Source organism: Malania oleifera, chromosome 9 (assembly GCF_029873635.1).
Source record: "Malania oleifera isolate guangnan ecotype guangnan chromosome 9, ASM2987363v1, whole genome shotgun sequence".
Classification (NCBI taxonomy): Eukaryota; Viridiplantae; Streptophyta; class Magnoliopsida; order Santalales; family Ximeniaceae; genus Malania; species Malania oleifera.
The window spans coordinates 57,145,457-57,161,144 of NC_080425.1; the positions used below are offsets into that span (position 1 = coordinate 57,145,457).

Genomic DNA, 15,688 nt, shown 5'->3' on the forward strand with positions numbered 1-15,688 from the left:
GGTTGAGAGCTTCCTATTTATAGGAAATTTTTTGGGAAGAAAAAAGTTTGTAAAAGTGTGAAGAAAGGGGTGAAATTATAATTTTTTTAAAATAAAGGAATGGGCAAGGAAGGAGCATGGAATGGACATGAGATGGACTTGGGATGGAAGATATGAGATGGGGATGGGAGTACATGTGGGGAAAATGAGAGTGTTTGCCAACACTCCCATTTAATTAATTAATTAATTAATTATTTTTTGAAATCATTATTATTATTTATTATTGTTATCATTGTTATTATTTTTAAATTCTGTTTTATTTTCTTTTTTATGAAAAAAGAACTAAGTTCAAATTTCGAAAACTCATGTGCACCCCACATGGTCTTGTGAGCCCCGCATAGGATGCCTATATTATTATTATTATTATTATTATTATAAATTATGTCAGTCAAAATATTATTTTATGTGTATGTACTTATTTACGTGTATAAATAGTGTTTACTCTATTTATCTTATGAAATTTTATTTTGACCAAGCCGACTTTCAAGGTGCAACTGAGCCACAATGGTCTCTGAGCATTCGCTTAGACAAGGTTTTTCTTAGGCATCTAACATGGAATCAAGGATCCTAACAGAAAAATACTTTCGTTTTGATACTAACTAAATGACTATTATTATTATTTTACATTTTTGGGGTTATTACGCATCCTCCATTAATGAAGGGCTTCAAGTTTTTTGTAGCGAGTAATCATAGCTCATAGAAGCTACAATGTAGGTGATTCTTGAAAACTTTACTTCGGAACACAATAATAGTTTTTGGAACATTAAAACAATCACCGAATCTATTGCATGCATATATGAAATAGATAAGGTTTTATAACGTGTACCTTGCACAGATTCCATCGTTAAAGGTCTGAAAAGTTCTAAAAAGTTTGAGGAGAATCTACTACCCTCTTCCCATTCTATATGTGTGACTTGATGGGGAACCACACTAATAACTAAAGTGAGGGCATGACCTGTCCTCTTTGCTTATGTACTAGCATAAGGAAACCTTACCCATTATTGAGATCCTTGTGCAAACAAGGTCCACATATACAAAAATCCCATGGACTAGTACTTTAGGCCCATAACCATAATGTTGGTCAATACTTACCATAGGGCCTATTAATCCATGCTCCCAAAATGTCTAATATTCATTCAATCCAGGTTTTATAAAAATAAGCACTTACCATAAGCCCTATTGATCCATGCTCCCAAAATGTTTGATATTCATTTAATCTAGGTTTTATTAAAGACCTATAGAAGTCCGCGTTTAGCACTCTCCCACTTAGACTACATAGTTAAAGTTTTATAAAGAAAAAAAATAAATTCTTTAGACTACAATACAAAATATGTAGCCATAACAAATAATATCAAACATAAACAAGCATCATCCAATACAATGGTCCATAATGAGGTCATGCATATCCAACAATGTAGAGAAATCATATCCAATGGGATACTAACATTATAGAAGTCAAAACACACGTAACCTCATGACTGTACACTAGGTCCATAATGAAATCATGCATATCCAACAATGTAAGTATACATGCCCATAGGGGTACTAACTTTACACTACCAAAATATACACAATCTTATGACTATACATGCAACATGAGAGTGTGGTTAAAATAACATGACAAAATGTAATCCACATGCCTATTCTACAAATGGTAAGAGCATGTGACCAAGATGCTCTAACTTCTAGGAAGCTTATCGAGATTAAACTGAAAATGTCTCAGTACATCGCATAATGAGACTATATGCTAAAATGTCTCAACTAGCCTCAACATCTTTCAAGATGCATATGCTTCTTTATAGAAGCTAATCAAGACCAATACCAAAATGCCTCTAAAACATTCGATGATGAGGCTAAATCATGATGTTCAATTAAAATTAATATAAGAATGTTTCCAAATACATGCCGAATAAAAAATGGAATAACCAAAAATATACAAAATTCTTATTGAACGGACTGGATCCGTCGGTCAATTAGTTCCGCTTTTACCAAATAGTGCTAAGCCCCGATCTCCATGGAAGAGGCGACTTTTAAACACGACGTCGTTTGAAACCGGATATTTGACTACCCCAATTCCCGATGCGTCGACTGTCTCTGCAACTAAAGTCCGAACCTCGTGGTCGGAGGCGGGACTTGATCGTTGACGCCAATGGCGGGAGCATCCTCACGCTGCATATTCTGTCAAATTGCCCTGTCTTCCACTTCCACCACTCTTCTCCACTCCGTCTGATCTCTCTCTCTCTGGTGTAAATTATTATATTATATAATTTCGGTTTTTGATATAGGTTTGGTTCCGCAGGATGAGAGGGTTGTGGCATTTGAAGACATTAATCCGTCCGCGTTCAGGTACTTCGTAATGTTTTTTGTTTTTTGGATACCCACTTTGTATCTGGGTTTTATATTTAGCTCAGTCGCCGATTTGGTTGTTTCAGCGATTGAGTATTGAGATGTTGATCCTAAATTGGGCAGGAAAAGTCAGAAATTTGAGAATCTCTGGTATCGATCAAACACCTGATTGGGTGTCAATATGCGCCTTTTTTGCTTCCCCTTCCCCCCCGCGGGTGTATAATTTATCTGAGCCCTGCGAAGGGCTATAATTATGAAAATCTATCTTTTGTTTATAATTGAAATTGTTTCCAGTTTTATGCGCTGATAAGTTCACCTCATCCACTTTACTATAGGGTGTCCGTTTGGTGCGTTTGAGCCTTGCAAATGCACCTATAGACTAGAACAGTAGCTCATGTTAGAACACTAAGAGCAGCATTTTTTGGTGGAGAAATTGAGTCTTTCTAAGGTTTTGGTTGAATCAAGGATTTTGTTTGAGAAAAAGAATGAAACCCTTCTCATTGTATTTTCTTTCTCTACATCAAATACTCTGCTAAGAAAGAAAATTTGTTCAAATACAATTTTAAAAAATAAGAAAAATTAAGGGCTAATGACTTCTAAATTAAATTATTTTTCTTTGATTCACTAAACATTTTATTTTCTGTTTCACTTTCTTTGATAACTAATCATGAAAATTAAATTCCTTCATATTTATCTTTCTTTCCCTTTCCCTAATGATTTCCAAGTTGCAATTGGGGCCTGAAAGTTGTGGTTTGTTCGTTTTTTTTTTTTTTTTTCTCCTTTTTGGTTAAATTATGCTTTTAAACAAATTAAACCAAAAGCTATTGCTATACCAAATGGGCTCTTAATGCATTACATCCCTTTGTCTTGGTATCGAGCAAGGTTCTAGATCATCCCAACATTAGTTGATGAAAATGAAATTATGCTTTTAAACAAATTAAACCAAAAGCTATTGCTATACCAAATGGGCTCTTAATGCATTACATCCCTTTGTCTTGGTATCGAGCAAGGTTCTAGATCATCCCAACATTAGTTGATGAAAATGAAAATATCAACAAGCATTTTGAACTTTGTTCTCAATATTGGTCATCTTCAAAATCACTGTTTGCCATGTCCTCTTGTTGTGAACACAGCCTAGTGTTATGCACACATGCATGGCAAATCTAAAAGAAAACCAATAAAAAATAAGAAGAACATGACAATTTACATGTTTTTGTTGCCCTTGTGAAATCTCCATTATATTGTCAACAAAACTTTGAGTTTCAACCCTCGATTCAAATACGTATAATCCCCATGTGAAAGCCCCAAAATATTCTCATACAACAATATAACAACACTATGCCCTGCTCAAAATATTGTATCATAACCCCCTTCTCAAGTCGCAACCCCATGGCCCTTCAAGCCCCTCACCCTTCACACGAGACCCTCCTTACAAACTTCAAGTGATCATCCTTTCTAAATATGAGCTGAAGTGCAATACATTACTCAATGTTTGAGTTTTTTGCTAACCAAGACTCCCAATATGTACTAATTGCCATGAAAAACTTGTCATGAACACGCTGCAGTCTTAAAATGCTCCTTAGGCTATTTAGGGGAACAAATTGGAATGTGTTTCTAAACTCAATTAGTTGGGCTTGATTCCAGTCTTTAAAAATAGATGCAGAGAAGTTTTTCCACCAATCACTAATTTGTTTCCTGCTTGGCCTTTTTGAATATTGGAAAGAGTAAAAGGAAGAAGGGAAAGTAAAACACTGGAAATTGTTTAAAATGATTTCTTTTCTTAAGTAGTTAATTCCCACCATCCCTCTGCCTTTCATTTTCCTATTCCTTTACGAGACCCAAACAGACACAAGTTGTGTCTAACTAATTATTTGTGGTATTATCCTATTTTTGAATTTAGCACCCACCAATCCTACTACCAGCATATGTCCTATTCCTTTTTACAATCCAGTATAGCATTTGATTGTGTGGAATTCTTATTATATTTAAGTATGTCTACTATTCAAGTAATGAAAAAAAATTGATGAATGAAAGGAATTATATTCCTACTCATAGTTGCCATAACAGAAGCTTCTGAACTGATTTAGTCACTTATGTTTTTTGGTGTATGTTTAAGTGCTTCACACATCCTATTGAGTTGATGCAATCCCAAGAGGGGGGGTGAATTGGAGATTTAAAAAATTTCTCCCATAGGTTCAACTAATCTAGTAAAAGTATTACACAACCTAGGCTCTTTCTAAAAATAGACTCAATTCTCTAAGCAAGTATGTATGCAAATATTTAAAGCAATTAAAACATTTACAGCAGTTCAAGTACTAGCATACATGTGCAGAATTGAAAGTACAGAAATTAAACAGAGAGCCGACGTAAAATATGTTGTCGGGGTTTTGCCAATAATGCCTATGTCCCTGCCTTGGCTCACAAGCACAATAATTCCACTACGGCTCACTTAACTGGTGGAGCGACACCTAATACAATCAGGTCAAATTAACACAGAGCTGACCTCAATGTTTACAACCAATTATTCCGGGTTGGATTAACGCCCCCTCAAGTCACGCTTGGAATACAACCAATTCACAATACAAGATGTGTACAAAATATGTGCTTCTCCAATAAGTAGAGTTGTACCAGTATCAATCAATGCACATCAATAAGATAGGATCTATAGGCTTTGTGCAATATGTGTGATGACACTCAATCTAATGTTAATATGCAGTCAAGTTCAAGAGTGTATAATCAATCTATCTTTGAAACTATGTATCAATATTAATCAATCACAACTAGGGTTTCAAAGAGTTCCAACCAGAGTATTCAAAATATCTCAAAAAATGATTATCTCAAAATATTAGTTGAAGAGATATTTGAAATATAAGCTTGTCAAAAATAATTTTATCACAATCAAAATACAAGCTTCGGAGTCTTGCAATACAAATGCCAAGACTAGGAAGCTAAAACGAGTTTTTTCCAATCAAATATTTATATACGAAATATAATGGGAATAAACAATCAAGCAAGACTTGCAAAAAGATTTTTCAAATATATGTGAATATCTGAGAGTAATGCCAAGAAAATGATTTGAAATGATGCACAATAACACATTCAAATCTTCCTACACCTTACAATTGATTTGCAAGTTAGGAGAATAATAAAAAGGAACTCTCTATTTCAAAATGATATGTGCAAATATGTACGTAAGAGAGTATATGAAATTATGCTTTGAAACGTTTGAGTATATAGCAAGGGGAGTATAAAAAATTTGAGAGAAAATGTGCTTAAACACTTTGCTAATTAGTTGCTAATCTAAGCAAATGAGGGGTATATATAGATTTCCCTCAAATTTTGACCGTTGGGGACCTCAAGGGTATTTTTGAAAAAGTTTAAGTATGGTTAATAAAAAATAATCCCTGTTTAACCTTGGTTAAAATTGAGCAACCCAAGAGTTTTGGTCGACCATATTTAGGTGATTTTGGACCCTTCGAGGTTTGATCGACCATGGTAGGTTCAGTTGACCATATTTTGATGTTTGGTTGACCAGGTCAGATTTTAACTAAGGGTTCGGTCGACCAGAGCATTGGGAATCACCCACGTGTCAGTTTGGTCAACCATACAGTTCAAGTTCATTTTAAAATGGTTGACCAAATAGTTAACAAGTTGACTCTAGGAGGTTCGGTCGACCGAAGCTTCTATGTAGTTTGTGTTAGGTCAACCGAACACACTTAAAGTGTGCATTTAAGTCCTGATTTTGAGTATAAGTCACCCTTCATTGCATAGATATTATGTGTAAGATAGTGGGGAATTTCTAAGTGACGTGCAAGGACCTAGGGTCGATCTATTCCCTAGGCTTTTTTATTAGTCCCAAAATATCCGGCGTCGGTCGACTGATCCCTAAGGTCCTGTGGTTCCTTGTGGTCAAACTACGGTCATTTGAGCATTACAATGCATATCATGCATGCAATGTATTATTACAAACCAAATTTAAAACAGAAATGCATTTACAATAAAAATCTTCTTCTTCTTTCTCTTGCTCTTCGGATTCTTCATGGAGTATGCCAAATGATGTGAGCTTTAAGTCCTTCTGGCTTCCATGTCTCCTGTACCTCATGTGTGTGCTGAATTTTAGACCTGTTCACAAGCTGAATACACACATAAGTACCAAGTGCTTTGTTAGCATCAAAACAGAGATCGGACTCAAAAAGTCAACACATCCTCTTGTGCTTCACAGTTAGTCCTAGCTCATATGGCTCAACTGGAAGGTCCCAAAATTGCTCAACAAAGATGCATAATATATTTTGTATTGCTTTCTTTTTATTAAGAAGGAAATGTATTCCATACAAGCTGCTCCATCATTTATATCAATTCGAATGAGATTGTTTTATCATTCTATCAATGTTTTTGTTATCATTTCTACTGCCGCAGTGCTTCTAAGTTTATCTGTTTCATACACACATGAACATGAATTGGTTTGTGGGTAGATGAACATTATAGTATAAATGGAAAAAGAAAAACTCGTAAGATGGCTTCTGTTTTATTTTCTTTCTAGTTTTCCTCCTAGGGTTGTTCCATCCCCATGGGTTGTTTGAACATGCATCATAGTTTATGTTTATCAATATAACCATTTTTGAATTGGCCAACTTCGTAGGCATTACTTGGTTGTTCCTGTGGAGCACATTTCAACTGTCCATGATCTCCAAAGGAGAACTGAAGACTATTCGCTGGGTAAGATTAAACTATCTTAGCTTTTAGTTTGTTGTTTGTCTAATTTATTGGCTAATTTTTAGTATTTATTTGCTATTTTTTTCCCAGTAAGCCACATGTTAAATGTGGGGCAAACTCTATTACGCAGGGATGCACCTCAATGCGAGAAGTACAGGTATTTGTTTTCTGTACATTTAAAAATAAATTAACTTATTTATGGTTTTGAAGTGCACCTTCTTTGTGTGCCCAAATAGATGAATTCCATAAGCTCTTCTTTGCTTTAGATTCTACTACTAATTAGAAATCACTGACAGTGTTGAAAAGCTAACTTTCATTGAGAAGTATGCATGTGAATGTGGAGCATTGGTGATGCAGAACAGCATCAAGGATCTGCTGCAAGGGAGAAATTAGAAGAAATTGAGGAGAGGAGAAGAAGAAGAAAGGGGGAAAAAGAGATACACTTGTTTGGGGTGGGGATGGGTAGGTGGAAGAACACATGTTCAATTCAAATTCATCAATAACCAATCTCTTACATGGCTTTCATACACTATTCACAAGAATGCTTATAATACAAGAAATTGTGTATATACCCCTAACGATACATGAATTTACAAACACATCCCTAAAATACACAAATATTACAAAGAGGCCTTCAAAAGTCATAATCCTACTACAAGCAAACTAAACACACATAATAAATAAATAATTAACTAAGCCCATTTGGGTTTAGAACCCAATAATTCATTGACCCTATTCTTTGATGTAGGCCTCGAAATCCATCCAAATGCCCGCATCTTGTCCTACATCAATTCCCTTTTGAGAAGAACTTGACTCTGTTGAGCTGGGGAAATTACCTAGGAGTCCATCGCCCCGAATAGAATCATCTCGCTTTATAAAATAGGAACTACCAATACGTTTCAATATGGGGAGTGGAAGAGCTTAAGACTAACTCAACTTATACTTCTTGTCAATGGAGAGGGAGTTAGAATTTTCATATCTAACATGCTTATGCTTCCTATCAAATAACCCTGGACTAACCCAAAAGATATGACAACTTGAGAGGAATGATATCATAATGCACTGTCTCCACAATTGAACCAATCTTTAAGGTAAGAAAGCCGTGATTATGGACCTTCAAGTTGGTATTCTTCACCTAAGCAATTTTGTGTGGATCAGGATGAGGATCGACTTCCAAATTTAACTTCTTTAGATCCAACATTTGATAACTACCAGGATCAACAACTAAAGCATAAAGTTGCTTTTGACTAATCACCTGAGTTTGAAAGATGTTAGTTCGCCTCCAATCTTCTTTTATTTTTTTCAACCTTTCAGGAAGATGCATATGTCAAAGTACTAAAAGATTTTCACGTTGCCATCATCATCCAAGTCACTTGGGATTTCTGTTTCAGCTTCAACTACTTGAGTGCCATCATCACCATCATCATCATTTTTGCGATAGCTATGACTTTGTTAGGACATTGTGTAGCTTGATGCCCAAAACCTTGACATTTGAAGCGCTTCATTGATGGTTGGACCGTAGCACTTTTTTCGGAAGGCTCAAGAGTTTTCCAAAGGCTCAATTGACTTCTCTCACACAACTGCATTAGTACTCTTCTCAAACAGAAGGGTTGGTGTGGGTTTAGGAGGATTACATCGCATATTATCCTCGATCTGAGTGGCAACCGACACTGGTACTGCATTCCCAACTGTAATGAGACATCATGTAGCAAGCTTGGATGCAATAGCTGGCTCCAACCCTTTCAAAGCTATCATCACATCCTCTTTCCATTCTATGTCAGCACGAGTAGCCAAATAATGGAACTTGCTAGTATACTTAGTAGTAGTCTTTTCTTCTTGCGTCAAATCAAAGAGTTGGAGAAAAATTGATAAACACACGGTTGGTAATTGGAAGGTACAAATTGCTGCTGCATGGCTCGCTTCATCTCATTCCATGTTGTAATCTCACCAAATCTCCTTCTTCTAACTATCTTTTGTTATTTAATCATCCAAATTCCAGCAGTTCCCTGCAAATTTGATTTAGCCAAATACTGTTTTCTAGCATCATTCATGTCATACGATTGGAAATAGTACTCCAAAGAATACACCCAATCATATTCATCAAGAGAACCATCAAATCTGAAACTTCTAGTGTAATTCCCTTAAATGATTATTTCGGCCTTCATGCAACACAAAAGTACGAGGGACAGCAGCTATACCACTTACATAGTGCTGCAACTTCAATTGTTAGCCTATTCAGAGAATTAGTAGCGGTTTCCAAGACATTCTCCTGTTTCGTGCCCCTACCAGACAATAATTCCACCCCAAACAACTCAACGTTGGTCACCATGCTGCTGTTTTTTCTTTTTAATGTGTGTGTGTGTGTGTGTGTGTGTGTGTATATATATATATGCCCCAAGTATTTATCACCAATAACCCCTAACACATGTGCCAACAATTTTCTGTCTATTTACGCAAAACTACTGACCTTATTCCCAGTTTCTCAAGAAATTTCTTCAATTCACCTTTAATCTTGAGTATCATGCGGAAATTAAATAATTTCACTTAGAACACTCATAAATGCAGCAATAAAACCTAATTCTTGATACTGGCAGTGACAAGTTCTAGCTTTTCCAATCAAAATGTTGTGCTTGCTTGCAAAATATCATGTCTGCATTCAATATATCAGGTTGCAGATCAAAATATCATGAGAAAAACCCCAAATTTTGCGGCTGGAGAAATTTCTCATGAAACTGGAAAATATTAGAGAGACTGGCAGTTTTCCTCATGTGCATTGCCGGCATGCAGGGCTCATGCACTGCCATAAACTGTCCTCCAGCATTGAAGTTTTTTTTGGTGGTGGCATATTGAGGGGTGCTTAGTCCAGTACTGGTGGTGGCTTGAAAAAATGAGTCCAGGAAGTTGAAGATTTTGAAGGGTTGACAGCTGGAAGATGTTTGGCTGGCACACAGGGCTTCACTGGTGATCCAATGGTGATGAAATTTCAAAAATGGGGTTTTGGGGGTTTTTGTCTCTGGTGGTTGTGGAGGTGTTGTGAAAATCTTTGAGAAGGGGTGCTTGACAACTGAGGGCACAACTGTAATTTCTGAAAATTGCAGGTTTTTTTGTGGAAAATCTGGGACTGGAAATTGTATATTGTGGATTGTGTGGGGACGAAAAGAGAGTGATGAATGGAGAATGAATATTGATGTAACAAAAGAATATGGGATAGAGCATAACAAAACAGTGGAATAGGAACTTCCCAATGGGAAAATTGGGGGGGGAGAGAGAGAGAGAGAGGGAAGAAGAAAGAGGAGGGAAGGACGAATAGGAGTTCTCTTGAGGATTCTATAGAAATCAGAGATAGTGAGAGAAAGAAAGAGAATTAAAGGGAAAGAATATAAAAGAAGAAGACCAGAAGAGTGGGAGGAAAAAATGGAGGATTGAAATTTAAGAGCAAACATCAATTTTGGGCTTTAATACCAAATAATGCAGGACAGCATCAGGAATCTGCTGCCAAGGGAGAAATTAGATGAGGAGAGAAGGGAAGGGAAGAAGAAAGAGAAGGGGGGGGGGGGGGGGGGGAAGAAGGAGATACACTTGTGGGGAAGAACACGTTTTCACTTCAGTTCAAATTCATTAGTAACAATTTCCTACATGGCTTTCACACATTATCATTATGAAATCCATAATACAAGAAATTACACATATACCCCTAAAGATATATGAAATTACAAGCACACCCCTATAATACACAAATATTACAAACAAATACCCCCAAACACATAATCCTGCTGCTAACAAACTAAACACACATAGCAAACAGCCAACTAGGCTCATTTATGTTTAAGACCCAATAATCCATTGACCCTGTTCTTTGAAGTAGGCCTTCAAATTGGGTCAAAATGATCCATCCAAATGCCCACTTCTCATCCTGCATTAAGTGGCTTGTGAATTGTAGTGTAATGGCTCATTCCATATCCTTGAGATCATGTTCAACTCTTCTAAGGGAGGTGGCATGTGCATGTATTGTTGGAGAGTATGTGCATGCACATGTGCTTGTTTACTTTTTTCAAAAAGAAGTCTCCTAGTTTCCAAGACAGTCCTTACTGATCGTTTTAATATAAGACTGGTTTTCTTATCATTGTTCATCTGCATGTTCTGTTTGTTAGGTGCAAAACACTATTTCATATTTCATATTTTTATTGTATTGACATATCATGTGTGTGTGTTTTTTCCTCGTTTGGGAAAGAACTGCTCTTGAGTATATGCTGCGTGCTCCACTATTGTTTTAAAGAAACATGATTGAGCACTAATATTTTAGTGCAGAAATTGGCAGATCAAAAGATGAAAATGTCCATTTGTGTACATGTAATGTGGGCTATATCAATCAACTGATCCATTGGCTTGTGAACTCCATGGTCATTTTCTAAGTTAACTAATTTTTCTTGTCCTGTAAATGATTATAAATCTAAATGTGAACTCCAATTGAAAGCATACGCAATCAATGAAGGGGATCAAACATCAATGTGAAAGAGAGTACCTGTGTGCAGAAATTATAAAATATGTAGGTCGGAAGGATATTAAGGCAAAATTCCGTAGCTTAACCTCTGCATATAAATCTGGATTCAATGAGAATGACTTTCTCTTTTTGTGGTATTTCACAGGTTTGGCTTTCATCAGCCTCCATTGAACTCTGTTAACCATCTACATCTACACTGTTTGGCACTTCCTTTCACACCCAGGTAAAACTATTTGGTGTTTGGCAGCTTTTGTATGCTTGAATAATTTGATTTTCCTCTCTCTAGTCTCTAGGGGTGTACAAATATTACTGAAAAGACAAAAAAGGAGCTGAACTGCTTTTCATTTCAGTTTGTTTTTTTGGTTCTACATGTAAACCAAATTGAACAATCGGTTTAGGCTTGTATTATTTTGTTAATATTTTTTATTTTTATGGAATGCCTTCTGTTTGTATTTACTTAATATGGTTTTGTAATTATTTTCTTAATTTCTAAATTTTTTGTTTTATCTTATTTGTGCATGCATGGGTATAGAAGCATCAATTTCTGTACTTTCAATTTTACCAACTACTCAATCAGCCACTTACCAGCACCAGGTGCGGTACTCCTCGGCCATGGGGAAGGAAAGGATTTATAGAAGAGGTACAGGCCCTTTCTCCTTTCTCCCTGGGTGATGTGGGACAAAGGAGGAGCCTTGCAACTTGTTTTCTTGTGTTGTGACACAAGTTGTGTGGTCCCTCATCGTAAGTAAGGAGAACACAAAAAAACAAATTGTGAAGCCCCTGAACCCCTAGTCGGAAGTAAGGAGAGTGGCCTCCCTCTTCTGTTGGAGCCTCACCTCCTTTACCCCTATTCATGCCTGGGCTCGTGATCTATGATTTGGCCATCAAATACAGCCTTCATTTTGCAAGCCCAACTTATAGAATTTTAAAGACATCCAAACACTTCTTTGCTTGGGTTTTGGCCTTACAAAAATTAAGAATAAAAAGTTTCAATTATTTTTCAGTATGTTTTGAATTTGGTTCAAAACTTTAAAAAACGGATAAAAATTTAACCGAACTGTTTAACTGAAGGTTTATTTTTTAAAAAAATTCATTTTGCTTCAATATTGGTTTTAGATTTCAGAATCAAACACTTCAGTTCTGTATTTAGTTTTGCTGAACCAAACCAAATCGATTATAGCCCAAACTCCATCTCTCTAGTTGCTTGGTCTCTAGAAGTCCCATGAGTGCCTGCATTTAATTCTCAAAAGACTTAAACAGATGGAAACATATGAAATACTTATCTTTGGGACGGCTTGGCGGATTTATTGAAGCCGAGAAGCTGTTGGAGAAGATAAAGCCATTATCTCTGATCCCTTCATAGATGCAGCTGTTACACTTGTCTTAGCATGGACTATTGAACTCATAATCTCTTTTTACCAATGGTAAGTTCTTCAAAAAGACATGGTTGTTATCATGCTTTTTAACAATTTGAATTTAGACTTGGTAACTCACGCATGCATTTATGATAAATTTCTGTGTATTATTTGTGAATCATTTGTGCAGGGGTGAACTTTTCACCAAGGAATCAATCATTTGAGGTGCTTCTGGTTATAATACCACCATGATCTACAAGTCCTTATTGTATTGCTGTTATAGGTAACTTATTGAATTCCTGTCATTTGAGATGCTACAGATTTTAATACCTTGACCTACAGTCCTCATTTAATTCCTGTCGTTAAGGCTTTGATACGCATTATTAGCCAACTAACAGCTTAAAGAGGCAATATAGCTCCTGTTGTAGCTAACCACACGTGGTATTAATAATGAATGCTGTGTGTGGAACATGAGGGTGAGGAAATAATTCCTGCTCCATTCAATTTGACAGTTGGCATGCAAACTCACTTCTATAATTTTACACTTTCGTAGGAAATGGTCTTACATGCTCAGGCTATAGCTGAGAGCTTATGTTGTATGTTCTAAACTAGTTTTTTCTGAGTCATTTTTCCTTTGATACCTGTCTTTGAGCTTTTGTTAGGGCTGTTGGCAAATATCTGCATTAAAATTCATTGATTTAATCTGTTGCATTATCTTTTTTTCATTGCATGATCAGTTGATGCCATTGGTGATTTATGCTCATTTGCTGGAGGTTAGCATTTAGCCATTTGGTTATTCTTTGTCCAGAGTAGATGCCATGTATGAAGTTAAAATTTAGGTAGCTGACTCCACCATGCCTCTCACCCTCGAAAAAAAAAAATAAAAGGTTAGGGATTGCAACGTAAATATCTGCATGCCAAGAGTGCATATCCAATATCAGTCTGGACCACCTATGATGAACCTATCTATTAAATCACCCCTACCAAGATTTTTCACTGCCCCAATCTGTATGTTTTGTTGGGTAGAAGAATAGGGACTTTTTAATTTAGTAGGAACTAGCAACCTCGAACAGTTACTGGATGGTTCAACCACACTAATTACTAGCTTAGCTCCGTGATTTCATTTACTTTTAACTAGGTCCCATACACGTGAATGTGTCTTATGTTAGCGTTCGAGTATGTCACCATGAAATAAAGATTAAGAGCAGGACCTCGTGAACGCAAGAGAGTAGAATCGCTGCCCATCACAATTATATCATCTATTTTAAAGTTTAAACACCCTGGGAAAGAAAATGTCCATGCTTACCTATCTTGAAATAAATGTTTTGGTTTTTGGAGTGCAACAGTGTGATGCTTTCTGGATCTTTTGATTTTGTTTTACATTCCATTTTGAAAGATGAATCTATCCCCCTTAATTGTGTATCAGCAATCAACTGATGTTGGAGTAGAAAATTAATTTTGAGAAAAAATCCAACTGCAAGAAGATTTAATTACCTGCCCTTTTTCAAATTTTAAAGTCAACTTGTTTACTTCAGCGACTTCCATTTGAAGCTTGAATTTCTGATACCTGGCAGGGAGAAAGGAAGATAAAGAGAGTGAAGAAAGAGAAAACGAAGAAGAATGAATGAGGAAGAATAAGAAAGGGGGAGGGAGGGATTGAGGGAGAAGAGGCTGTGCGCTTCAGAGGGAGAGGAGAAACACAACGGGGAAAATTCCGAATTCAATTCAACTGGAAAAACAAACCCCAGGATGCAGCTACAAATGTGTTTATACCCTATAGTTAAACACATAATTAACAATAACCCCAACATAACATAAATATACTGAACTATAAAGTCTTATAAATCTACATGTAAAATATGTATGCCGAATAGACGGCCCAAATAATGATGGCAGTCCTCTTCCCAATGGGCTGAAATCATTAAAAGACCTTTTTGAGAATTATGTAAAAATAAAGTTGACTGATTTGAAATGCATGTAAAGACCATATAAGGTTAGCAAAAGTATGTGTGGTATTATACCTTCAGTTTGTCATTGATTTTGCTGCCATCCTCCAAAATTTGATCAGAGCTTGCATTGATCATGGCATGGTAGATGATATTCTCATCAATATTCACTTATTTGGCTTTCTTTCCTGTTTATTTTCTCCACTTGTTTTTGGTGATACATGTTATATTTATAGAAAAGATCATTTGGATTGTTAATGGTCACCTGGGGTTGAATTCAGGAGGATCTTGTGCCTATATATACACCAGGATCATAATATCAGGCAGTAGAATATATTTTATTTAACCAACAGACACATTTAATAAAGGAGCCTAAGATGCCTGCAATTTACCTTTATTTATTGTTACATGTGGTCCTGGAAAAAGCTGGGAGTCTACCAGAAATAGCTTACATGGTTTTGAACCACCAGTATGACCCATGGAAGCAACATTTGCCTCAGTTTTGAAAGCTTTGACAATTATTCTTAGGGGAGCCTCTCTGTGCTGATGATTGCTGCAGTCAAAATCCAATGACCATTTGATCTTTGGTCCTTTATTTGAAAGGTTTAGATTGCTTTTCTATTGTCTGACTTTGCAGATTGTAATATAGGGCATTTTTTTTTTTTTTCAAAGATCACTAGCCTGTTGAATGATTTTGCATGCATTGAAGAGAGTTGGGCATGTTATTTTATTATTGTGATTGGCAGTCATTATTTCATGCATTTGATCACGGGCATCTGTGTTACGCT

At 36.2% G+C, this 15,688-nt stretch overlaps 1 protein-coding gene across 3 annotated transcripts; it reads left to right on the plus strand.

The window, feature by feature from the left end:
- The first annotated feature begins 2,098 nt into the window (after nucleotides 1-2,098).
- On the plus strand, nucleotides 2,099-15,657 carry LOC131164158 (bifunctional adenosine 5'-phosphosulfate phosphorylase/adenylylsulfatase HINT4). Of its 3 annotated transcripts, none has more exons than XM_058121150.1 (8): nucleotides 2,099-2,263; nucleotides 2,339-2,385; nucleotides 7,025-7,101; nucleotides 7,189-7,255; nucleotides 11,745-11,822; nucleotides 12,860-13,023; nucleotides 13,145-13,237; nucleotides 15,327-15,657. In XM_058121150.1, the coding sequence occupies exons 1-6, from the start codon at nucleotides 2,189-2,191 to the stop codon at nucleotides 12,960-12,962; spliced, it is 447 nt and encodes a 148-aa protein (XP_057977133.1). In that variant the 5' UTR covers nucleotides 2,099-2,188; the 3' UTR covers nucleotides 12,963-13,023; nucleotides 13,145-13,237; nucleotides 15,327-15,657. The 3 variants fall into 3 exon arrangements, with proteins under 3 accessions (XP_057977133.1, XP_057977134.1, XP_057977135.1); XM_058121151.1 differs by lacking the exon at nucleotides 15,327-15,657 and adding an exon at nucleotides 14,529-14,988; XM_058121152.1 differs by lacking the exons at nucleotides 13,145-13,237; nucleotides 15,327-15,657 and adding an exon at nucleotides 12,132-12,239 and having other exon boundaries at nucleotides 12,860-12,996.
- Nucleotides 15,658-15,688: the final 31 nt, after the last annotated feature.

Bases quoted from the DNA above. Each gene is read 5' to 3' on its own strand.
- LOC131164158 (XM_058121150.1), top strand. From the start codon at position 2,189: ATGGCGGGAGCATCCTCACGCTGCATATTCTGTCAAATTGCCCTGTCT. The intron at 7,102-7,188 runs GTAAGATTAAAC...TTTTTTTCCCAG, and splicing joins AACTGAAGACTATTCGCTGG to TAAGCCACATGTTAAATGTG. The intron at 11,823-12,859 runs GTAAAACTATTT...AGACTTAAACAG, and splicing joins GCACTTCCTTTCACACCCAG to ATGGAAACATATGAAATACT.